The sequence below is a fragment of the Equus quagga genome, chromosome 5 (assembly GCF_021613505.1).
Source record: "Equus quagga isolate Etosha38 chromosome 5, UCLA_HA_Equagga_1.0, whole genome shotgun sequence".
Taxonomy (NCBI): Eukaryota; Metazoa; Chordata; class Mammalia; order Perissodactyla; family Equidae; genus Equus; species Equus quagga.
Window position 1 is genome coordinate 87,983,021 of NC_060271.1, and position 25,754 is coordinate 88,008,774.

General features: G+C 35.8%; 1 protein-coding gene across 5 annotated transcripts in view; it reads left to right on the top strand.

The window, feature by feature from the left end:
• The window catches only part of USP34 (ubiquitin specific peptidase 34), a 251,930-nt gene that overhangs the window by 25,848 nt on the left and 200,328 nt on the right, over positions 1-25,754 (top strand). For all 5 annotated transcript variants that reach the window (XM_046661136.1, XM_046661132.1, XM_046661134.1 and 2 more), the window contains exons 2-3: positions 14,339-14,426; positions 20,545-20,965. In XM_046661136.1, coding sequence (XP_046517092.1) covers positions 14,339-14,426; positions 20,545-20,965 — 509 coding nt within the window. The remainder of the gene's footprint in view (positions 1-14,338; positions 14,427-20,544; positions 20,966-25,754) is intronic.

Here is a 25,754-nt window from a genome sequence, read left to right on the forward strand (position 1 = left end):
CCAAAGCGGAGCACGTGAAATTAACCACTACGCCACTGGGCCGGCCCCTATCTCAGGATATTTTTTGATTTCCCTTTTTGACTTTGACTCACTGGTTGTTTAGAAGTGTGTTGTTTAATATCTACATATTTGTGAATTTTCCAGCTTTCCTCCTGTTATTGATTTTTGTTTTGTAGCATTGTGTTTGGAAAAGATACTTGGTGTGAGTTCCATCTTCTTAAATTTGCTAAAACTTGTTTTGTGACCTGATGTGTGATTTATCCTGGAGAATGTTTTCTGTGCACTTGAGGAGAATGTGTGTTTTGTGGCTGTTGGATGGAGTGTTTTATATATGTCTGTTAGGCCCATTTGTTCTAAAGTATAGTTGAAATCCAATGTTTCCTTATTGCCCTTCTGTCTGATCTGTCCATTTTGAAAGTGGGATATGAAGTCCCCTGCTGTCGTCGTATTTTTGTCTATTTCTCTCTTCAAATCTGTTAGTATTTGCTTAATATTTTTAGATACTCTCTTAGGTGCATATATATTTACTGTTGTTGTATCCTCTTGATGAGTTGATCCTTTTATCATTATATAATGATCTTCGTCTGTTGTTACAGTCTTTGGCTTAAAGTCTATTTTTTCTAATGTAAATATTGCTACCCCTTCTTTGTGTTTCCATTTTGCATATTTTTCCATCCCTTAACTTTGAGCCTGTATGTGTCCTTTAAGATGTAGTGAGTCTCTCGCAGGTGACATCTAATTAGACCTTGTTTTTATCCATGTAACTAGACTGTGTCTTTGGAGAATTTAATCCATTTACATTTAAAGTAATCATTGATAGGTAAGGACTTAGTCCTGTCATTCTGTTAATTGTTTTCTGGCTGTTTTGTAGTTCCTTTTTTCCTCTCTTGCTGTCTTCCTTTCTGAATTATTTCCTTAGTTGTATGCTTTGATTCCTTTTTCTGTCTTTTGTGTATCTACTGTAGGTTTTGGCTTTGCGGTACCATGAGGCTTACATAAAATATCTTATGTTTCTAACAGTCCATTTTAAGCTGATAACTTAATTTTAATTACATGTAAAATCTCTACCCTTTTACCTTAATCCCCCAATTCTTTCTTTTTGATGTCACAATTTACATGTTTTCATATTGTGTATCCATTAACAAGTTATTGTAGCTGTAGTTATTTTTAATAGTTTTGTCCTTTAACATTTATGCTAGAGTTAAGTGATTGACATACCACCATATTACAGTAATAGAGTATTCTGAACTTGGCTATGTACTGTACCAATGTGTTTTTTACTTTTGTATGTTTTCATGTACTAATTAGTGTTTTTTCATTTCAGCTTGAGGAATTTCTGTGAGCATTCTTTTAAAGACAGGTCTACTGGTGATGAATTCTCTCAGCTTTTCTTTGTCTGGGAAAGTCTTTCTCCTTAATTTCTGAAGGACAGCTTTGCGAGATAAAATATTCTTGGTTGGCAGTTTTTTCTCTCTCAGCTGTTTGAATATATCATCCTGTGCTCTCTGGGCTTGTAAGATTTCTGCTGAGAAATCCACTGATAGCCTTATGGGGTTCTCGTGTGTGTGAGGATTTTTTTTGTCTTTTAGATAGTTTTATTACAGTATATGTTGGAGAAGATCTTTTTGAGTTGATTTTTGGGGAACTATGAGTTTCATAATCTTGTATGTCCACATCTCTCCCTAGATTTGGAAAGTTCTCAGCTATTATTTCTCTTTTCATTACGTTTTAATTTACTTTTTAATTTAAATTTTTTTGCAGAGAAGCATTCACCCTGAGTTAGCATCTATTGCTAATCTTCCTCTTTTTGCTTGAGGAAGATTCGCCTTGAGCTAACATCTGTGCCGGTCTTCCTCTATTTTGTGTATGGGTTGCTGCCACAGCATGGCTGCCAGTGAGTAGTGTAGGTCTGTGCCCAGGAACTGAACCCAGGCTGCTGAAGTGAAGCATGCTGAACTTAACCACTAGGCTGTGGGGCCGGCCCCTCAGCTATTATTTCTTTAAATAAACTGCTGCCCCTTTTTCCCCCTCTTCTCCTTCTGGAACTTCAGTCATGCATAGATTATTTCTCTTAATTTTGTCCCATAGTTCCCACAAGCTTTCTTCACTCTTTTTCATTCTTTTTCTTGTGTTCTCCTCTGACTGACTAATTTCAAGTGACCTGTCTTGTACTTCACAGATTCTTTCTTCTGCTTGATCAAGTCTGCTGTTGATGCTTTGTATTGCATTTTTACTTTATTCATTGTATTCTTCAGCTCCAGAATTCGCTTGGTTCTTTTTATGATTTCTATCTTTTATTTTAAACTTCACATTTTGTTTATGTATTATTTTTCTAATTCTGTTGAATTGTTTATGTTTTCTTGTAGCTCACTAAACTTCTTAAAACAACTGTTTTGAATTCTTTATTGGGCAAATGGCAGATCTCTATTTCTTTGGGGTTGGTTATGAAAAATTATTGTCTTCCTTTGGTGGTTCAGTGTTTCCTTGATTTTTTCATGTTCCTTGAAGTCTTGAGTTGCTGTTTTTGCATCTGAAGAGGCAGTCTCTTTCTCCAACTTTTATTCACTGGCTTTGCGAGATAATACCTTCTGTTAGCCCTGTAGGGATTCTGAGGCTTTCTCAGCCTTTTTCTATGCATACACCTGCTCCTTTTTTCTTGTTTTCTCTTGGGGGGAAATTCTTAAGATTGTATGCCTTCCGTGGATTATGCAAAGCTGGGTCTAGTGCTGTCAGCCTATTGTTTACTTTCCCTAGGACAGTGGTTAGTTCTCAAGTTCATGTGCTTGTTTCCACTTTTGCAGAGTCAGGACAGCTTTTTGCACGTGTTCATTAACTGCAAAGGCTTGCTCTTGCTGCCCTTAAGGGGTGCACACAGGGAGCCAGTCCCAGGGTGGGAGTGTGTATGGGTGAGGTGCTTGGAGAGTTAGGGCTGCCCATTTTCCACTTGGGGGCATCCTAAGGCAAGGGAGCTTGTGGATGGGTTTCCTGGCAAAGTCTGCATTACAGTTAGTAGGATCTGTGCCCCTTTTCTGTTGTCTGAGAGACCTCCTGTTCTCCCAGCTGCTCTGCTCCTCTGAATCATGTAGTACACCTCAATATCCTGGCTGCCATGAGAATGAAATGGGTCTCTGGCAGTATCCTGCACAACTGCATAAGCTGGGTGCTCACTCATGCTTTCTCACTTCTCCCATTGGAGAAATCACAGGCTAAGAGATCTCTTGGCACTATGCTCTGCCACCTTGGGGGAGGGGTATTGCAGGTAAAGTGAAACTGTTACTCTTACCCTCTTTGTTGTGTTCAATCTTGGAGTTTTGGGTTTTTTGTTCCAATTATGTGCTGCAACTTCTGCCCTGGACTCCCAGACTTCCGCAAAGGCACTGTTGTCCATGGGTGATTGTTAAAATCAGTGTTCTTTGGGAGGAAGATGGTAGAAAACTCCTAATTGGCTGTTTTAAGGACATCATTCTCTATTGATGTGTTTTATGCCACCCAAGCTTAGATTTGTCTTTTGTATAATTTTATTAAAATGGAAATAAACTTAATGTACTATTTGTGTCTGGCATTTATTTTCACTTAGCATATGACTATGAGTTATTCACGTTGCTTATTAGTGTATCAGTAGTCTGTTGCTTTTCATCACTAAATAGAATTCTGTAATAATTAATTTTTAAAATTTGTATGTAATTTTTATATATAACTAATTTTTAAAAAATCAGTCCACTCTTTAGACACTTGGTTTGTTTCTAGTTTGAGGCTCTTTGAGTAATTTGTTGTTTTGTTCATTTTGCTTTGTGTGTTTTATTTGTTTGGTTACCTGTATGGACTAATTCTATAGATTCTGGTTGGCCCGCAGTTTGTAGTCACTATGTGTTCATTTTTTACTATATGATTCTTTTCTTTCTTTTTTAATTTTTATTTTTAAGGATAGCTTTTTAGGAATCATTCCTCAGTTGGGATAGCTTAGTGGTCTTACTGATTTGTTTCTTAAGACTGATTTAATTTCTATGTTCCCTTTTCTTTTTTTTTTTCCTTGTTATATATTTGTTGAAGAAATTGCTGATTCCATGGATCATTTAGCCCGTAGAGGTATTTCAGTCTGGATGTTGCTTATTGTGTTCTTGTGGAAGTATTTAACATGTTTTTCTGTCTCCTCTATTTCTGTAATTTGATTATTAGGTTTAGAGGTTTGATCAGATTCAGATTAGATTTCTCAATAAGACTTTTATAGGATTTGTTATACTCTTTCATCAGAGGGCACGTAATGTGTCATGTTGTTGCTGCTTTTGTAATGCCAGCAGCCATTGCCTAGATCTTTTATTTCATTAGCAGTTGCAAAATGGTGATATTCTAATCCTATCGTTTTTTTATTAGCTATACAATATGTATAAGGAGAAACTTCTTTTCATTGTCTTTTTAGTTATTTTGAATTACCCTTAGTACAGGGAAGCAGGATAAATGTCTGTTTCCTCCCTTTTATTTACCAGTTTTCCAAATGTGAGTTAGTTCTTTAAAATTTTTGACATTTAAGTGGTGATCAATTGGTCGTTTTTTTTTTTTTTTTTAAAGATTGGCACTTGAGCTAACATGTGTTGCCATTCTTCTTCTTCTTCTTTTTTTTTTTCCTCCTTCTCCCCAAAGCCCCCCAGGACATAGTTGTATATTCTAGTTGTGAGTGCCTCTGGTTGTGGCATGTGGGACACCACCTCAGCATGGCCTGATGAGTGGTGCCATGTCTGTGCCCAGGATCCAAACTGGTGAAGCCCTGGGCCACTGAAGCAGAGTGCATGAACTTAACTACTAAGCCACGAGGCTGGCCCCCAATTAGTCGTTTTTGAGAATCATAATGATTTTGCTTTTAGTCACTTAACTTTTGGGGGATTATCATACCCGTTTATAAAGAGCATCCTTTTTTTCTTTTTCTCCTACATAGTTTTCCATTGTCAGGATATATTTAACTTTTATTGATAGACATTTAGATTATTTCCAACCTTTTGTTTTTATGAACATTACTGTGTTGAATACCCATGGATGTTATTTTGGATGTAGGAAAAAGATGCTTAAAAGAGTAATTACTCAGAAGGTCAGTATTTTTAAGTTTGATAAATATCATCAAATTCTTTTCACTACTGTATGAGAGTACTTGTTTTCTCTTGAGTTTACCAACACTAGGTGTTACTTCAACTTTTTGCAAACCCAGTAAGAGAAAAATAACATTTCAGTGGTATGTTTGAGCCACATGTGTATATTTTTTCTCTTTTGTTTTTTTTTCATAATCTCTTTATTTGAGCCCAGAGAGACTACCCTGTTCCAAAGATTTTCCTAGTTTATAGTTTGTTTGAAGCTTGCTTTTTTGTTGCTTTTGTCTATAATATAAACTTTTTATATGATCAAACATATCAATTCTGAACACTTTCAGAATGCCAGTTTTTATTTCTGCCATCTTCCGTGTTGTTGTCTAGTATTTCAGTTAACTTTAAAGCTCTAAAACTAATAACTATTTTGTTAATTCTTCATCAGTTTGCTTATTTAGATTTATCCACATGTATATACCCGTCACCATTTTTTTCTTGCTTCTTGCTTGCTCCTGGATTCCTTTTATTACCCCCTTTTCCTGTACCCTTTTTTTTTTTTCTTTTGAGGTGCCTCTTAATTGTTTTCTTTTCTTTTTTTTTTTTACTTTTCCAGTTGTGGCCTGTCAGTGGTAAGCATATATATTTGTCCAAAGTTTTATTTCACAATTCTTTCTGAGGTTTACCTGGGTATAAAATTCTAGAATGGCCATTATTTTAACATTCTGAAGGTTTTATTCTGTTTTTTGGGTCAGAAGTCTGCCTCTCAGTCTTGATTATTGTTACTCTAGGTAATGTTCTTTTTCTTTGAAGCTTTTATTAAAACTTTTTATGGCAAATTTCAAATATGTACAAAAGAATGAAACACTTAAGATATTAAAAGTTAAAATTTGTCTGACAATAGTTCACCTACATTTATGACTATATAGTACCTTTCTTAATTGGCTTATATTTATTTAGTTGACACTTTGAATAGCCTTTTAAATGTGTTTGTGATTCAGGTTTGGTAATAGATCATTTAACACTTCACTTTCAAGGCAACTGATTTTAAAGCGTTTATGGTTTATGGTTGTATTTAGAATTTTCTGACTGAATCTTGTATTATTTAGTGAGTTAAGCCTTAGATTTATTAGCTTCTTTAGCAGCTTTATCTTACCTTCTCATTCCCTTATTTAGCAGTTATCCAGTACATTATGTTTCTCTCTCAATTCTCTGAACCTGTGCACGTGAGGATCCTTGTGACTAGGATTCCATCTCCTGCAGGCTTCTTTGTCATTGCTCCACTTTCCTATTGCTTTCTGACTATCCTTCTTGCTTCCTTTTTTTCTCTTGTCTTTCAGCTGACGTGTTCCTTTTTTTTGGGAAACTTTCCTTAACCCTTTCCTAGATTGTGTGTCTGTGTCTTGCTTTTTAGATTAAAAAGAAAAACGTAAATTTGGAAAAAGTTGTTGATGATGAGTTGTATTTAAAAAGTTCTCTTGGGCTAGCCCTGGTGGCCTAGTGGTTAAGTTCGGTGTGCTCTGCTTTGGTGGCCCAGGTTCAGTTCCTCGGCACAGACTCACACCACTTGTCTGTCAGTGGCCGTACTGTGGTGGCAACTCACATACAAAAAGGGAAAGATTGGCAACAGATGTTAGCTCAGGGTGAATCTTCCTCAGCAAAAAAAAAAAAAAAGAAGAAAAAGAAAAAGGAAAAGAATTTCTCTGGAATTAGATGTGGTTAAGACAGAAAATTGGGAAATTTAAAAATATCTGGAAAGTGTTCTGTATTTAGATTGCTTTGCAAATTGAGCAAGTGTAGAAACTACTATAACAGAAAACTGGAATGGAAATGATAGTGCTGCACTGCTTTTGTTTCTTCTTAAATGCAAGATAAAATGCAGGACTCCAGTCATTGGGCCAAAACCCTAAGAAAAGGCCCTGTATTAAAAGATTGGTGAACATGCATTACTAGGTTTAAAATAAAGTGTTAGTTGAGCCGTTTCTGTAAAGCCAAGGAATAACTGGCTAGTACCAGTCTCCTGGAGCTGTTTGTACTTCTTTTAGCCATTTTGCCCATCTTGTTTGACTTCAATGGCTAACCTTGGTGCTAGCCAGGGTTCTAGGTAGGGCTCAGCTTCTTGTAGTTTTTGTTCTTTTGAGACTTGGCTGAAAGTACCTTTCTTACTGGCTTCTAAGAGCCTTGGGGCAGGAATTTTTTAGACCTGAAATATATGAGGTTATGTTCATCAGCATTGGCCTGGTCAGTGGTCGGGAATTTTTTCCTCTGATGAGTTGTGAGATTGTATATGAGAATACTTACCCTTTACTCGGGGTAAGATCTGGGTCATACCTGCCAGTAGTTTCTCACTAGACCCCTGGGTTATATCTCCCATCCCTTCATGTTTCTTTTTGGGATTGTGCTTGCCATCATACTATCCATTTCTGATCTTGAAGTTTTTATGAGGTTTTATTTTTTGCTTGGAAAGATTTTCCCTGAGCTAACATCTGTTGCCAATCTTCCTCTTTTTTTCCCCCCTTCCCAAAGTCCCAGCACATAGTTGTATATTCTAGTTGTAGATCCTTGTAGTTCTACATGAGCTTCCACCACAGCATGGCTACTGACAGATGAGTGGTGTGGTTCTGCGCCTGGGAACTGAACCTGGGCTGCTGAAACGGAGCGTGCTGAACTTTAACCACTGGGTCATTAAGGCTGGCTCAGCATCTTGTTTTTTTGACCTTAGTGGTAAGAACCATTTTCTTTTCAACCCGTTCTCACCCTTCTACCCCATGTATTGTGCCAGTAGGTATATTTCTTTCCGTTACTGAATTTCCTTTTCTTGCTTTTGGGGGATGGCATCTCTTGCACCCCTGGGTATTGCACAGTGTTGATATTTCCACTTCTACTTTGATCTGTCCCATTTGGCTATTTTTGGTATTCTTGAGATCAGTGTGACAATTCTTCCACCTTACCTGCCCTCTTCCCTGTCCAGATGGTTGACCCTTTGGGGTTGGAATACAGTTCCTCCTCTACAGGAAGTGGTGGAAGGATTTCTGGGTGAAGTTGCCTGCCTCCTGCTTTCCTTACTTTTTTATTGTATTATATTGTGGACTTTAATGGATCTCTGATGAATTATAAGGATCAGTAGCTTTTAAACTGCAGTCTGGGCTTCCCTATCTCCTTTTTAAAAATTAAACAGTTTTTAATTGTAAAACATCCATAACGTAAAATTTACCATCTTAACCATTAAGTGTGCAGTTCAGTGGTGTTAAGAATATTCACGTTGTTGTGCAACAGATCTCCAGAACTTTTTCATCTTGAAAACTGAAACTCTGCACCCATTAAACAACTCCCCATTTCCCTCTCCCCCTAGATCATTAAAACCACCGTTTCTACTTTGTTTCTATGAATTTGACTATTCAAGATAGCTCATTTAAGTAGAATCATACAATATTTGTCTTTTTGTGATTGGCTTGATTACTTATTGGATAATGTGTTCAAGGTTCATCCGTGTTGTATCACATGTAGCATGTGATAGGATTTCCTTCGTTTTTAATGCTGAATAATGTTCTTTGATATGTATACACCACTTTTTGTTCTTTCATCTGTTGATGGACATTTGGGTTGCTTCTGCTTCTTGCCTATTGTGAATAATGCTTTCACTTCTTCTTAATATGTATACCTAAAAGTGGGATCGCTGGATCACAGATTTCTATTTTTAATTTTTTGAGGAACCACTCTACTGTTTTCCATAGCAGTTCCACCATTTTACATTTCCACCAAGAGTGCAGAAGGGTTCTAATTTGTTCACATCCTCTCCTGCAGTTGTTGTTTTGTGTGTTACTACTTTTTTTAAATAATAGCCATTCTAATGGGTGAGAAGTGATATTTCGTTGTAGTTTTGATTTGTGTACTTAAGTTTTGAAATCACGAAGTGTGAGTCTTCCACCTTTGTTCTTCTTTTTCAGGATTGTTTTGGTTATTTGGGTCCCATGAAGTTTCATATGAGTTTAAGAGTGGAATTTTCTGTTTCTGCAAAAAATATTGTTGGGATTTTGTATTGACTCTGTAGATCACTTTGGGCACTGTTGACATTTAACATTGTTCAGTCTTCCAATCCATGAATATGAGATTTCTGTTTATTTGCATCTAATTTCTTTCAGCAATGTGTTGTAGTTTTCACTATACGTCTTTTGCCTCCTTGGTTAGGTTTATTCCTAAGTCTTGTATTCTTTTTGATGCTCTTGTAAATGGAATTGTGTTCTTAATTTCCTTTTCAGATCCTTCATTGTTAATGTATAGAAATGCAATGAGTTTTTGTGTGTTGACTTTATGTCCTGCTACTTCACTGAATTCATTTATTCTAGCAGGTTATTTTTGTGAACTCTCTAGAGTTTTCTACATATAAGATCATGTCATCTGTGAACAGAGGTAATTTTACTTCTTCCTTTCAAATTTCTCTCTCTTGCCTAGTTGCTCTGGCTAGAACTTCCAATACAATGTTGAATAGAAGTCATGAAAGTGGCTGCTTTTTCTTGTTCCTGATCTTAGAGGAGGAGCTTTCAGTCTTTCAGCATTGTGAACAGTGTTCACTCTCTTTCTGGAGAGCCTGATAAGATGTCCTTCCCTTACCCTTCTGGTTATGAAACAGGTGTAATGGAATGAGTTGGAAATCTTGTGTTGGTGAGCAGTTAGGCTGCCAGGTGGGGATAGGTGTCTGACCACACATGTGCTTTTTCCAGAATACGTGTCATTTGTGTTTTGTGTTAGAGAAGGGTCATTGCAGCCACTCTCTTCCCTGTGTTTTCAGGCTGGGAAAGGAAACCTGGCACTGTATATTATGGTCTCATCTTCTTGCTGAAATCATACAAACCAAGAGCTTGTTTTTAGTAGTTGCCTTATCTCACTCCCCAGTTTATCTTATTCTGTCATGGTTGCTAGCTAGGTTTTGTTGTCAGGATCTTCTCCTTGATGGGTAGTAGTGTCTTTGGTTTCCAAGGCCTCAGGTGCTATTACCTCGTTACCCATTTGTTTGGCATATACTTTGGCTTTATGACTTTTCATTCTCTCCCTGGCCAAGAGAATTTTTTTACCGCTCTTGGTTTAGTCAGTACTACCAGAGAGGGATCTTTCATCCTCCTACTTGGACTTTCAGTATTTCTGGAGCTGAGCAGGGGAAGAGTGCCATAAGTCTCAACATTGAGTATATAGTCTGATCTAAAACAAGGTGTTTGTTCTTTTCTTTTTTTTTTTTTTTAACAATAAATATTAAGCTCATACACAACATTGGTAAATAGAGAAATGGTATGAGTATAACGGAATATCTTACTGGTCATTTGGGGTTTTCCTCCATCACAATAATGTTATGTGCTGATCCACACAAACTTTCTTGTGATTAAATAGAAGACCATACCAGTATATGAAGAAACAGCAACAAAGCTGACAATCCTTAGAAAGCTTTCTTGTTCTGCATGTTGATTTGTTGCTTTCAAGGACCTCTGTATTTCTACTTTGTAAAGCTATATGGAGAAGGTGAAGTAGTGCAAAGTCATTAAAATGATGGATTCATGAGAATGATTATATTCCATCTTTATTTTTTGGGAAATGATCTTTATTAGAATTTAATACTCTCAGGAACCTTCATATCAAAAGATGAAGCACGGCCTTCATGGTTTAAAGCTGCAGGTTTAGTGACACTGGTTAGGTGCAAATGCCAACAGATTTAACTGTGCTAGTATTTTTCATGTTAAATTAGACTAGTTATTGATTTTGTCTGTGCTCTGGTTGTAAAGTTTCATAGTTTTTCAGTAGTGTGCTTCTAATCTTGTTTTATTGTTAGCCTCATTATTCTTTAGTGCAATATTTTGCATGACATGAGGCTTCTCAGGAATGCTTACATGACATAGTTAGGAAATGCTTGTACAGAGACATTTACATGTTTTCAATAAGATACTCCTGTCTTTCAGTTGTGTGGCTTTCCGAAAACCAGATCTCTGGTTCAACATTTCCAGAGAGGAAACAGTGTTTTGGAGAGAATGTGTATGGGTGGGAGGTGGGGGGAGGGTCCTGGAGGGGGGTATGTCTAATTGCTTCTTAATAAGACTTTTTTTTTAGCCCCACTTGTGTTCTGCTTTCAGAGGTATTCATTGTTTCCAGTTCCTGAGCCTGTCTGAGATTCATGGAACACAATTAACCTGCTTCTATTCCCTACTATCAGCCTGATTTTTCAGCTTGCTATGACTTTATTAAGTCAGGTATCATTTTCTCTCACAATGTAGTTGTTTTTGTGGGTTTTGTTGTTGTTTTGGTGAGGAAGATTGGCCCTGAGCTAACATCCGTTGCCAGTCCTCCTCTCTTTTTGGCTTGAGGACGATTAGCCCTGAGCTAACACCCGTGCCAGTCTTCCTCTGCTTTGCATGTGGGATGTCTCCACAGCGTGGCGGATGAGTGGACTAGGTCTGCACTGGGGATCTGAGCCTGTGAACCCAGGCCGCTGAAGCAGAGTATGCAGAACTTTAACCTGTCGGCCATGGGGCCTGCACCTTTTGTTTTTTTAAAATAAGAAAAATTGCCTGTTGCAGATAAAAGCACTTCCTCTCTCATATATCTTTATCCTCTTCCTGAGATGTAACCATTCTTTTGATTTGGCTGTATGTTATTACAGTGTACATATTTGTCTGATAATTGTATATGAGTCATAATAACACAGTTTTTTTATGATATGATACTGTATGTATCCTTTTGCACCTGTTTCACTAATTATTTTGAATTTGAATATTAGACATTTTGTTAAAGATTCAGTTTATTAACCTAATTATCCATTTACATTTGAATCAACAGTACTCTTCATTTCATTTATCTTAGTTTGGGTTCCTCCTCTATCACTCTACTAAAAGTAGTGTTTATTTTTTAAAAAAATGTCCCCTTCCTCCAGTTAAAATTTTGACTTACAGTCTAGTTTTGCAAACTACCCAGGAATAAGGGATACAAATCATTGATAGTTAAACTTTAGTCCCGAAATAGAGTATGAATGTTGTTCATAAGAAATAACTTATGGATAATGAGCTCTAATCCTTTTTTGTTTTAATTTTTAGTAAATAATGTGTATGCCTTGTTTAAAAAAAAATAGTCAAATAGTTTTGCAAGGCTTATAACAAAAAAGAGCAGTCTCTTGCCGCAGCCCCACTTTTTCTCTCCTAGAGGTAATCACTTGCCATTTTATGTGATCTTTTTCTCCCTCAGCTTTTACCTTCCTATGTCTAAATAAGATTATATTGTTATTTCTTGATACATATTTTCTACTCTTGACTTCTATGGGAGAAGACGATTAGTGTTTTTACCTTTGCCCTGCCTCTTCAGTTGTTTTTGAATCAGTATTGTGTATTTGTGTTTTTAGGACTATGTAAATAATGTTGACTGCTGAGCTAGGTAGTATACTCTCTTTCTTGCCTTGTACGGTTTCTTTCATTCCTATGATTAGTAGCTGCCAGTTTGTACACGTGTGTGTTGTTTCTCTTCATCTATTCTAATTCCTCTGCAAGCTTGAGACATTTAAAACCTTTAAAAGAGTAAAACTCTTTTCATTTAAATTAAATGTAAACTGTATGTTTAGTCTCCCTATCTCTGAACCACCTTACCTAGAGCCCCTTTATTTTCTTCTTCCTAACTGAGTTAGTGTTTTTGGGGTCTCTGCATAGTGATCATCCTTAGATCTGTCTTCATGTTATCCTGCTGATTGTCTTTAAATGTCAGCTTCTTTACCTAGAATGCTTTAATCTCTTTTTCTCTTTTCATGTCTGAATTCTTAGCATTCTAGTCTTTGCTTAAAAATCACCTCCTTAGAGAATCTTCCTGACTGTCCATTCTAAGATGAGTGTCAATATTTGCTACACAATACCGTACTTGGTTTCTTCTTGGCATTTATCACAATATGTATGAGTTTTATTATTTATTCATTTACCTCTTTTCGTCCTTTCACTTCATCATTAGATTTAAGTTCCACGTGGTGGGGGCTGTCCCTATTTCATACACCATTGTATGTCTACTACTTAGCATATAGGGTGTTCAATAACTATTTAATGAATGTATGTATGATAACTTCTAGACACAGTGAAGATTTAAATGCTGTGGCTTATGTTATCCTGTTGGACTTTGTCTGTCATGGAGTTGGCAAACTATGGCCCATTGTGCAAAATCTGGCCAGTTGCTTGTTTTTGTAACTTGGCCAGGCTCATGTGTTTATATATTGTCTGTGGCTGCTTTCAAGATATAAAGGCAGAGCTGAGTAGTTGTGAAAAGAGACTGTATGGCCTGCAAATCCTAAAATATTCACTTTCTGGCTCTTCCTAGAGACATTTGCTGACCCCTTGTCATGTACAATCAAACATTTTACATTAGAAGACTTATTTGGACCATTAGCTAAATTGTATTTCTTTATACAGTTTCTATTCTGGATTTAACTTTAGATTCCTGTCATAGTAGTACGTAGTGTATATGAAATGCTAGTTATGTCAGTCAGGGTCCGGTCAAGGAATTGAAGAGGGAATTTAATAAAGAGAAGTAATTAGACAGATGTTGGAGGTTTAAAGAGCAAAGACGGAACCCTGAGTACACCCAGAGATGATGATGATGACGACAACTGCAGAAAGCTGGACCAATTTCCCCTAAGGCTGGGGAAACAAAGGAAAGAGGATTGTCAGAATCTAATCACTTAGAAGTGGGCCATGTGAAGAAAGCTGGGACTTCAAGGGGGGGATATTGCCTAGCTACTGCTAGTACTTCTGAGAAGGGCTCTCATGAGATTGCTTCTTGGAATCTGGAGCCTGGAATCAATGCTGCTGCTGAGTGATAACTTTCAGATAGAGCAAGCGAACAAGTCCTTGGAGTCCCCCTTTCGTCTAGTCTCCTAGTGCCATGTAGGGACTGGAGGAAGATCTTAACAGGAAGCTAGCTAGAAATGAACAATGCACCTTGCAGAGTTCCAGCCCCAGCATCACAAAGCATAGAACAGAAGGGTGGATTTGAAGTTGAGAGACAGCCAGAATAACTGGCAAAGTGTCTTCTTCCCTTCCTGCCCAAAATTATATCTGTTAAAAATCTCTTCTTAAGCTCAAATTAGTCATTAATTAAATAAATAAAGGTTTGTTTTCTTTGGTGAAAGCAAAAAACAAATTATCTGAAGTATTTGCATTTGCAAATCTAGGCCTTTTTTTTTTTAAGTATTGGCTTTAGTATTCGTTTAGTATTATTTATTTGTAGTTTTAAACATTATTTTTTCTACTTTATTTCAGTATCGGATATAGAAGGTGGTGATGGACTGCAGCTCAGAAAGGAACATACTCTCAAAATATTTGCTTATATCAATTCCTGGACACAGAGGTATGCATCTTTAAGTATTTTGAAGACTAACTTTGTGAGTTGTATTTTAAATTGGCATTGTCATCAAATTTTCCCTTTAGGATGTTGAGTTTTATTCCTTTAAATGATAGTTTATCAATATTTATTAAATCTTTTCTTCTCCTTATTTATGGGGCTATTCATGCTTTTGTTTTTAAAACATTAAAATAAAAATCTATTTCTTTAACTCCTCCTTAATTACTTAGAAATATAGGCGTGATTGAAATTCTAAAAGCAATTATTTTAGAGTTTAAAGACTCATTATGTCATAGCTAGAGACCTGTAACAAGCTTAATCCTTGAAAAAAAATCAGTATTGTGGTAGAGGACACTGACCTTTCTGGAAGCCGTTTGCTATTTGTTCCTTTTCCATAGTATTATGTATATTATGTATAATATACATATTATTTAATAATAATATTATGTATATTAGACCAATTTTTAAATAATACATATATTGAGACTGTAGAGAATAAGACTTTAGGGAACACAATCATTAATATAACCAAAGTTTGTAAGGGTTTTGCAAATTCCTGTTCCTCAATGTGATTTTAGCTAGTCACGGCTAGAAATTCTTTTTGCTTGTGTGCCTATCCTGTTTAAACTTCTTTGTCCTTATAAAATTTTTATGGGTAAAGAATGTTTGAAGCATTGGATGAGATGATTAATGAACACGTTAAATGTGGTGATGACATAAATGAATGTCTTAAGGCACACAGTCTAGTTGATCATGGAGTTTATCAGAATAGTTTTGATTTCAAATAGCATTTGGCCTACAGTAATGTCCTTTTGTCTTATATTTTTTCCTTCTCTCTGTCAATAAAATTGGTACATATATTTGTTCCAAAAAAATTTACAGATTTCGGTTATTTAAAACTTATGTGCCATCATTATTGGCATCTCTTTTCTGAGTGTCAGCCAGCTGAATTCTTTTTGGCTAAGTTTAGCAGTGGTTGCTGTGGCTTTCACTATGGGTGGAATACACAATTGGATATTTCATAATACTAATAAGTTAATGATTTAAAATTAACAGTAATAGTCTAAAGGATTTGCTGAGAAATGTTGCATTTGAGTCATAATTCTGGATTTATTGTATCTACAGCTAGGTGACAACATGTTATACTAGAATAAAACTGTGCTTCTAATTTCAGGGTTTATGGTTGTACCACTAAATAAAATGAAATCCAGAGAAATAATATCATTTTCCTAATGTCTCGCCACTAGTTTTTGGTGAAGCTGGGTGGGAGTTATATTTTCCCATTCCTAGTTCACTTTTATCCTAGGTATATATTCAGGAATTTTTAACCTGGAGTCTGTGGATGGGAATGAAATTATAAAGGAAATTTTGATATATACAGTTTTAGGCAATAATTTGTGTTTCATTGGAGTATCAAAGGATGTTTCCCCCCAATGTATAAAGACATTCTGCCTTTATCTCATGTTACTCCAGAGGGTAGTGGTTAAGAGTGTAGCCTTGGAGCCAGATAGATGTGGCTTCTGGTCCTGCTTCATCACTTGTGTATTGGATGGTTATGACAAATTAGTTAACTTTTGTAAGCTCTTGAGGTTTTGAATAAATAAAGTGCTTAGCACGATATCTGACAAAAGAACTTAACCACTTATTTTAATTAAAATTGTTAAAATTTATTTTATAAAATGAAATATATATTGAAGGGTGAAAGCATGAAAAGCTGAACTGGAAACCAGTTTGTAATTTTATTCACATGTTGATAAGTGTGAACGGTTTTTAGCTAGTAGTAGAAAGTAATAAAAAGTAGAATGTTACGCTCTTAATGGTTCATGCTGATAGAGAAGAAGTGACAGTAAAATATCCAGTTGGATCACAGTGCTTTGTAGTAAAAATTTTTGCCTATTCCCTTGGCCCCCACTCACCCGTTTCTTTTTTGGGCATCAAAAAAATATTGTTGCCTAAATTAAGATTGTGGTTCTTGTAGGCAATAAATAACTACTAAAAAAGTACAGTTCATCTACAAAAGAGATTCTTAACTTGGGGGCCCATGACCGTGGAAGTCCATAAATGTACCCTAGCATGCTAATAAACCCATGACATTTCATACAAAATTTTCCTTAATAGGTTTTATGGGAGAAAAGTGTTAATAGCTTTCATAAGATTGTCACTGGTCATCAATATGTTTTTCTAGTGTATTGACTAAAATAAGGTAGAGGAGAATATTCATTTAAAAAATAGTGTGTTGTCAAGAATTTAATATTTATAAGCATTAACAAAGGTTTGAATATTTTATATTATTTTTCTCCTATTTAAGTGATACACTCATTGTAAAATCTTTGAGACAATACAGAGAATCAGAGTAAAAAAATAAAAGCATGCCACCATGCACAGTAACTGGTAAGTTTTTGTATGGCCTTGGTACAGTTTAAAATTTCACAAAAATGTGATTTTATTACATGTATGTTTTATAATCTGATTTTTCATGTGTAGTCAACTCTGATCAGTCTCTCCATGTCATCAAATATTATGTCATCATTTTTAATTGCTGTATACCAGTCAGATAACTGCCACTCCTTTGTTTTGTCTGTAAGATCTGGAAAGTTGGTTACGTTTGTTGATTTAACAGATTATCATTATTTTATTTTATTAGTTTTGTACTTAGGAATGGAATGGGAGGAAAACTAATTCAGAGAATTGAAAGAGACAATTAGGAGAATAAGTTGAATATAAATTAGGAAGATAGCATATAAAGGTCTGAAAGGAATATTGTGTGACAAAAGCATTGATACCATGAGGCAAAATCCTTCGTGTTGGAAGTGTTGCTAGTGTTTTTTGACTTCTTTAAAGCTTATTACAAAACAGGCTTAAGTTTATATTTTGTAAATTCCACATATCTTAACAGGTGTTCAAGACTGATCATTGTTTCCTACCTATCTACTTTTTAACTTTATTTCAAGATTTCTCCCCTAAAAGAATTCTGAGTGTCAGCTAGGATTGAGGTTCTCTCTGACCTTTGTATTTTCAGTCTAAAAATTGTACCTTTCGTACCTGTCATTTGTACTTAATAAACGTTTGAGGCTATTGCTTTTATTTTTCATTGTTTTTATAAACTTCATTTTTTAGAACAGTTTTAGAAGCTTTTGCATTTAAGTAGGTTAATGGATGTTCTCCACTCTTTAAGGCTCTGCCTTTTATTTTGATATCAAGAAATTTGACCAGTGGGATATTGATATTGACCACTATCTAAAGTAATGCCTTTCAGAAATTAGCTCATAGTTAAAACAACTTTTGCTCAGGTTGGATACAGTGGATTAACAGTCCTTTCGTGTGCTCAGATAGTGAAAGGATCCTTCATGGTTAAGAAAGGGGCACTGAAAAATGGCTTGTAAGTTCTGTGTGAATGGGGCATCTCAGGTGTTGGTCTATACTGTGTGATGGTAAAATGATGAGCTGGCTTTGTTACTAGGAATAAATGGGCTTTTTTCGTAGATTGTTCACATTCTCTAAGAGAAGTATCTTTCAGTCTTTGACCTTGAGATTTTTTAGTCTGGTGTTGGGCAGGGAGGGGTACTTGGGGAGGTTCACCATTCAGTCATAATTTCATTTAATTCTCCTGCTTTCAGATTTTTGTGTCATCCCTGTCTTCTTCAGTATCTGGTATTCCTGAGTTTATCTAGTTCACTTTATGTACAGGAAAAAGTTCTTGTTTCCCTGGGTCAAGTAGGAATAGTGTCCTGGTTGTCTAGGATGGGAACCTGCAGGTTGTAACTGTACCCTTCATTGAGTCCTATTTTCTGCCCCATGCTTCATCTCTGCCTTCAGAGGTATCTGATGTTCTTTAGTCCTGATCCTTTCCAGTGTTCTGTGGGGTGGATCTTTCTTTTTGCTGATATATCTTTCTGTAGCCCCTTGCAAGTTTATTTCTTCCATTCTAAGTCACCTCCTATACCTCTCTTTTGTGTCATCCAAAATTTGTTGCTATTTGTCATCTTTTTTTGTATTATCTCTTTCCTTATGGAGTTATGTCTTTTTTTTCCTTTAGTATATTTGTAGTAGAGTTTAGTACAGAGAAGAAATAAATTTATGTGTAAAATCAAGCTGGGCTTAACTGAAAGTGATGTTTTTATTTAAAAAACTTTTTCTCCCTTGCGTTGTGGGTATGGATATATATTGAGAATTCAAATACCTAGACTTCTCAGAATTGAGTGTAATATAATAAAATGTGTAATTTGTGTAATGTATAAGTATTTTAAAGATATGTGTGTGCGTGTGTATTTTCACTTAGACTCTCAGCTCTCCTTGAAGTTGTATATTTTGGGTCTGTAAGGACCTAGATCCAGTTTCTCTGTTACTTTGTTCACGTTATCATATAACTTAGTTTTCTAGTCAGTTATCAAGCAATTTAATGCCCATTTCCTGACACTGATTTTTTTTAGAGTAAATTTGACTGGCTCTTAGGCTTTCCTAATCTAAATCTGACTTCAGGGTGGGTTTTTTTGGAACTCAGTTTCTGTTTTCACCGAAGAAAGATATTCAAATGTATGATCCTTCACTTTGAATTTGGTTTTTCCTAAACCTAGAGGAAAAAGCTATTCATAAGAAAAACTTTATGTATTTATTTTTCTTCTTGTAGAAGTTGTGATAGTGTAGAATTTTAGAACTGGAGGAGGCCTTAGTGAGAAAATCCCTTTAATTTTTCCACCGAGAAAATAGGCCTGATGTATCATTTATCTATTTCTGTGTAACAAATTACTCCAAAAGTAGTGTCTTAAAACAACGATAAACATTTATTATCCTCAGAGTTTCTGTGGGTAGGAATTTGAGTGTGATTTAGCTGGTTGGTTCTGGCTTGAATTTCTCATAAGGTGGTAGTCAAGATGTAGGCCAGGTTATGGTCATCGAAAGCCTTATGTGGGGCTGGAAGATCTGCTTCCAAGTTGGCTCACTTACGTGGTTGACAGGTTGATGCTTGTTGTTAGTGGGAGGCCTCGGTTTTTCTCCTGTGGACCTCTCCAAGGGGTCCTTGAGTATCTTACTACGTGATAGCTGGCTTCCTCCAGAGTGACTGATCCAAAAGAGAGCAAAACAGAAGGGGCAATGTCGTTTATGACTGAGTCTCAGATATCACACACTGTCATTGCTGCCGCATTCCATTCACTAGACGCCCGTCATTAAGTCTGGTCTACATTGAAGGGGAGGAAAATTGGGTTTCACCTTCTAAAGGAAAGAGTATTAAAGAATTTGTGGCTATACTTCAAATCTGTCACATCTGGAGAAATGAAATTATTTTTTCTTGGTCATACAGGGAATTGGTGATCTATTTGGACTATAATATAGATGTTTTGGTAATATAACTAGGTGCAAATTGTAAGTAATAGTTGCTTAATTATCATCCATCATTGGATACAATTATTATTATAACCTGATAATTGTGTATCATTTACTTATTGATTCACCAGACCCTTTTGATTATCCATGCCAGGCATTATGCTACTAACTGAACATGTCTAAGAGAACCAGATTTGTGTATAATTATTATTGACTCTTAGTGCTTTCATTTACTTTTATTTTTACTGGAGCTGAACTGTGTGCTTGTGTGTATGTGGTATTCCTAAAAGCTTTTGATCTGCCAAAAGGATAGGAACGCCCCTCCCAAGTAGCCTTCAAACTAATTACTAATTTTAAAATGTAGCTTTTTTATTGGTTTGACAGCAAAACCCCTTATGTAAAATAACCAGTTAGCTTTACTAATAAGCTATTTTATTATAGCCTGTTTCCTGATGTTTATTTAAACATACATTAAGTACTGAGTACTTACAGAATTGGGGCGAAGATATATGCCACAATTCCAGTTGTTAAATAGTACTTTGTGTAGAAGGACAGATAAATACATACCAAAAACGGAGGATGATAGCTATCAACCTAATATGGTCACTTTTTATTAGCTAAAGTACCAGTTTTTGGTGTGTTGCTATCTTTATAAGTTATTATGGTGCCACCCCATCAGGAAGGGGAAATAAAAACTGGAAATAAAAGTATTTTAGTATTTGCTTGTTTTTTATATTACTTATTGGAAAGATAATTTTTGCCTCTTTAGGAAGCATAATGCATTGATTTTTTTCTCTTATAGGCAATGTCTGTGCTGCTTCAAGGAATATAAGCATTTGGAGATTTTTAACCAAGTAGTGTGTGCACTTATTAACTTAGTGATTGCCCAAGTTCAAGTGCTCCGGGACCAGCTTTGTAAACATTGTACTACTGTTAACATAGATTCCACGTGGCAAGATGAGAATAATCAAGTGGAAGAACCACTGAATATAGAAAGACAGTGTAATGAAGGAAGTACAGAAAGACAAAAATCAATAGAAAAAAAATCAAACTCTACAAGAATTTGTAATCGGACTGAGGAAGAATCTTCAAAGAGTTCTGATCCTTTTAGTTTATGGAGTACGGATGAGAAGGAAAAACTTTTACTATGTGTGGCAAAAATTTTTCAAATTCAATTTCCCTTATATACTGCTTACAAGCATAATACTCATCCCACTATAGAGGTATGTAAAAATAGGATTGTGAATTTTAAGTAATACCAACTCATAGTTATGTTCACAATTTCTCACTTTTGAATAAATATGAAGACAGTGTTAATCGAAAATTTTATAAAAATCACCATTGTTATAAAAAACTGTTCCAGTTTTTTTCCAGACCATTTCGGTATCAACTTGTGTTGAACAGTTGCTCAGCAGAGTACTGTTAAGGGAAGATTTATAAATTGAATTTATAAAAATTGAACTGTTTGTCAGTGATCTAAACAGTTTACTGATGTAGATCAGTGCTCTACTTATTGTGACTCTTTCAAAAAGTAGTGATTGAGGAAAAAGCAGCACATAGAATTTTGAGTTTCATTCTTAGAAAGATAGGTAACAGAATTTGGAATTCTCTTTGTCAAGAAAGAAAAGCTTAACAAATTATCTATAACCACTAGTTTTAAATAATAGTATTTTCTTTTGTAAGTCAAGATGCTTGACTCGTTTCATTAGTGATAGTTTTACAAGCCTTTTCAAGTTTAGTAACCCACCTTAGGTTCACTTAGACAATGGCGTTTCTTTCTACACATAGTGGGAATTGAGATAGTTATGTGGTAATTTATTCTGTTAGTGTCTTAAAACCACAGTGATTTATTATTTCTCATGATTCTGTGGTTGGATGGACAATTTTTTTGCTGGTTTTGTGTGTCCTCACTTATGTGGTTGCATTTACTCTGAGAGTCAGATGGGTTTGAAGGTCCAAGTTGGTTTCACTCACATGTCTTACAGTTGGTGCTGGCTGTTGTCTAGGGCTCCTTGGATTTTCTCCACATGGCCTCTCATTCTCCACTAGGGTACACTGGCTACCTTACATGATAGTCTTATTGTTGATCCAGGAAGGCAAAAGTAGAAGCGCTAAGGCCTCTAAAGGTCCAGCCTCTGAAACCGCACAGTATCAATTCTGCCACATTCTATTGGTTGAAGTATCTCACAGGGGCAGCCCAGATTTAAAGGGGTGTGAAGTAAACTCTGTCTCTGGATGGGAGGAGAGGTAAAGTTTCATTTTAAACTTTAAAGTACGTTCTATTTCTTATGTGTCCTGGGATGGGAAGAGTTGTGACCATTAACAAATCTACCAGTATGCTTTTTTCTTAAAGTCTGTCTATTTTCTCCAGCTTATTTGTTTTATGACCTTCATTCTGATTTCTCTGGACTTCTTTCTTTAACTAAAAAAAAGTAGTCCTTTAGAGAAAATATTTTCACATTGAATTGAGACTATTTAAAAACGTAGCCCAGGCGGTGGATATTTTCCCTATTAGAATTCCCCATAAGAATATTTTAAATCAATCAGATTGTGCTCTGTCTTCTAGAATTCTTAGTCCGTTATCTTCCCATATAGAAACCTTTTGATGAAATCCGTTACATCACGTAAGATATTTATTAAACATTCTGAAAAATGTCATCTCAGAATCCTTTTTTTCAACAAAAGGGATCCATTTCGTGCAAACCTGCAAAATTTAATGTTAAGAACACCATATGAGGAGCCAGTCCCATCGCCGAGTGGTTAAGTTTGTGGGCTCCGCTTCTGCGGCCCAGGGTTTTGCCAGTTCGAATCCTGAGCTCGGACACGGCACTGCTCATCAGGCCATGCTGAGGCGACATCCCACATGCCACAACTAGAAGGACCCACAACTAAAAATACACAACTATGTACCGGGAGGCTTTGGGGGAAAAAAGGAAAAATAAAATCTTAAAAAAAAAAGAACCCATGTGAAGAGTGTTTTAATGCCTTAAATTGATAATTGAAGGATGCTAAAAATGGTTTGGTTCAGGACCTAGATATGTGAAATTCATGCAACATTTCTGAGAAATAAATTTTTCTCCAGTTAAAAATCTCTTAACAGAACTATAGCAATACTATGTCTGCTATTTTGTTCCTAAAATCAATTTGCTTATCTTTTTTTTTAAATGACTTTCAAAAACGATAATCTCCAAATATGGATATAGTCACACTCCCCTCTACTTCCCCTTTTGGAATAAAGTGCCTCGTTATTACTATTCTTGAGGATCATTCCATGTGACTCCTTGGTTAAAAGCAATGGTTTCATGAGGTCTTTGAGGTAAAATTCTAATTAAAAAAACACCATTAGATGTATATAGTAAAGGAGGAATCTCCTTAGACAGAATTTACATGTACTTCTTTAATATTCTATTCATAATAGTTATTTCCCAAGTTTCTAGTATCTTAGTAATGATCTGTTACAAATACTCTAAAATTTCTAGGTATCTATCCTACTGGTCATGTAATTAAATATGTTAAGGGTTAGCTGTTTCAAAGGGTCTCAGATGAAAACCTTGGTGGCATACATATATATTATAAAATTATAGTATGTATTTGTGTGTGTCTGTATACACATAAACACAGATATCTTAAGAAAACCAGTATTTACTATGCAATGCAATAGAGTTTACCATAAAGATTTTTAATCCCACCTTTTTATAAGGAGATAGGCCATCCAGTCTTTCCTTCATACTGCTGTGCTATCCCTTCCTGATAAAGCCTTGATTTTTATTTTTATTTCTTTTTAAAAGGCACAGATTGGCCAACCCTCTTTAGAAGGAGAAGATTCAATACTCACATGTTAGTATTTCGATAGCTGTGACTTTAGAAACCTAGTCAACATCCTTATTTTATATAAGAGGGAACTGGCTTGCAGAGGTTAGTTTTGATCAGGTTTACAAAGCATATTACTGAGAGAGCTCTAGAATTCGGGTCTTATTCTACTAAACTGCTTCTCAGTCATTTCGGACTAATCACTGTAACTATTGTCTCCATTGCCAATAGTGAATAAGATTGGAACTTGGAATCCCTTCTTCTTCCCCCCTCCCCCATCCTTCCTTTCTCTTCTATTGAAGTTGATATTTGTTTTTAATGTTTTTAAAGATGTAGTCATTGGAACTATGTAATATTAATTAATGTTACAATTTTGGCAGGGTGGCCAGTTGCATTCTTTTCTTTTCTTTTTTTTTTAAAGATTTTATTTTTCCTTTTTCTCCCCAAAGCCCCCTGGTACATAGTTGTATATTTTTAGTTGTGAGTCCTTCTAGCTGTGGCATGTGGGATGCTGCCTCAGCATGGCTTGATGAGCGGTGCCATGTCTGTGCCCAGGGTCCAAACCGGTGAAACCCTGGGCCGTGGAAGCGGAGCACACGAACTTAACCACTCGGCCTTGGGGCCAGCCCCTGCATTCTTTCCTTAATCCTGAATAACTATATATAATTTTATGAAATGAAGTATTGCCCTAGTGTTACAAGTTTTAGTCTAAGTAGAATGAAAATAGGTATAAAAATTATAGAAAGGAGAGAAACCACTGTGCTTCTGTTAAATGTATGTATAACATGATCAGGCAGATTAAATATATACATTATGTTATTTTATTTTCCAAATTTCTGAATCTAGGCTGGTATTCTCTTGCATTTTCTACTGACTTTTTAAATCACCCCCCCCTTTTTTTTTTTTTTTGCTGAGGAAGATTTGCCCTGAGCTAACATCTGTTGCTAATCTTCCTCTTTTTGTTTGAGGAAAATTTGCTCTGAGCTAACATCTATGCCTTCCTTCCTCTATTTTGTGGGTGGCTTGCTGCCATAGCATGGCCACTGATATGTGGTGTAGGTTTGCACCTGGGAACCAAACCCAGGCCTGCAAAGCAGAGTGCACTGAACTTAACCACCAGGCCACAGGGCTGGCCCCCCTGCTCACCCTTTTTTAAATTAAGTTAAATATTTTTACTTCACCCTTTTAAAGCGTGTAATTTAGTAAGTTTTAGTGTATTCCCAGAGTTGTACCACCATTACTCCTATCTAATTCCAACACCAATGGCTTTTTAAGTAAAAATTTTATTCTTAATCCACTGGCCTTCAATTCTTCATGGTTTGATCGTGAAGCATCATTTGCTTAGATATAGAATAACTTTCTGGTTGCTCAATTTTTTTCTCTTTTCTCCTTTAAAGTAATAGAAAAATTCCTTTGTTTACTTCTAGAAATCTAGTGGCTTTATCTTATTTAGTAAATGTGAGGTTATGGGGAAAAAAAAAAAACTTTACATATCCCTGATAGGTTTCTTAAGGCCCTTTCAGGGACTATCTAAAATTAGAACTTTTGAAAGAAAAATGATGTTGAATCAGCTTTTAGGGAGACTTTGTGGTGGTGGTACCTGTAGATCTATGTTAACTCTTTATATACCATTTAAAATGAGATTATGATAACACCTTAGGATAATGTCTTCATGTATGCAGAGTAGAAGTATGAAATATTAAAACAGTTCCGAGTAACCGGAATAGATGTAACAAAGTCCATGAGTAGCATTTTGCACATCAGAATAGAATTCTCTTAGGAGATTTTCCAGCTTGTGTCCATGTAAGGCACCAGAAATCTTGACTCCAATCTAATATTCCAGCATGGTCCACATGGTCGGTGAATCTGTATTTAATAATACCACAGGAGTTCTTATATTCTGGAATGTAGACAAAAGGTTTGTTGAGAATAACTTAAAGCTTTAACTGTGGCCCTGATAGTAGAGGCTCAAGAATAGATTTATGAGGTTTAGTATACTTAATTTGACAAGTGTTTTGACCTCTCTTAGGACAGTTTTTGATTATTTTGAAATGTTTTGAGAGTTTTTTGGGGTTTTTTTCTTTTAAAGATTTTATTTTTCCTTCTTCCCAAAGCCCCCTGGTACATAGTTGTGTATTTTTAGTTGTAGGTCCTTCTAGTTGTGGCATGTGGGATGCCGCCTCAGCATGGCTTGATGAGCAG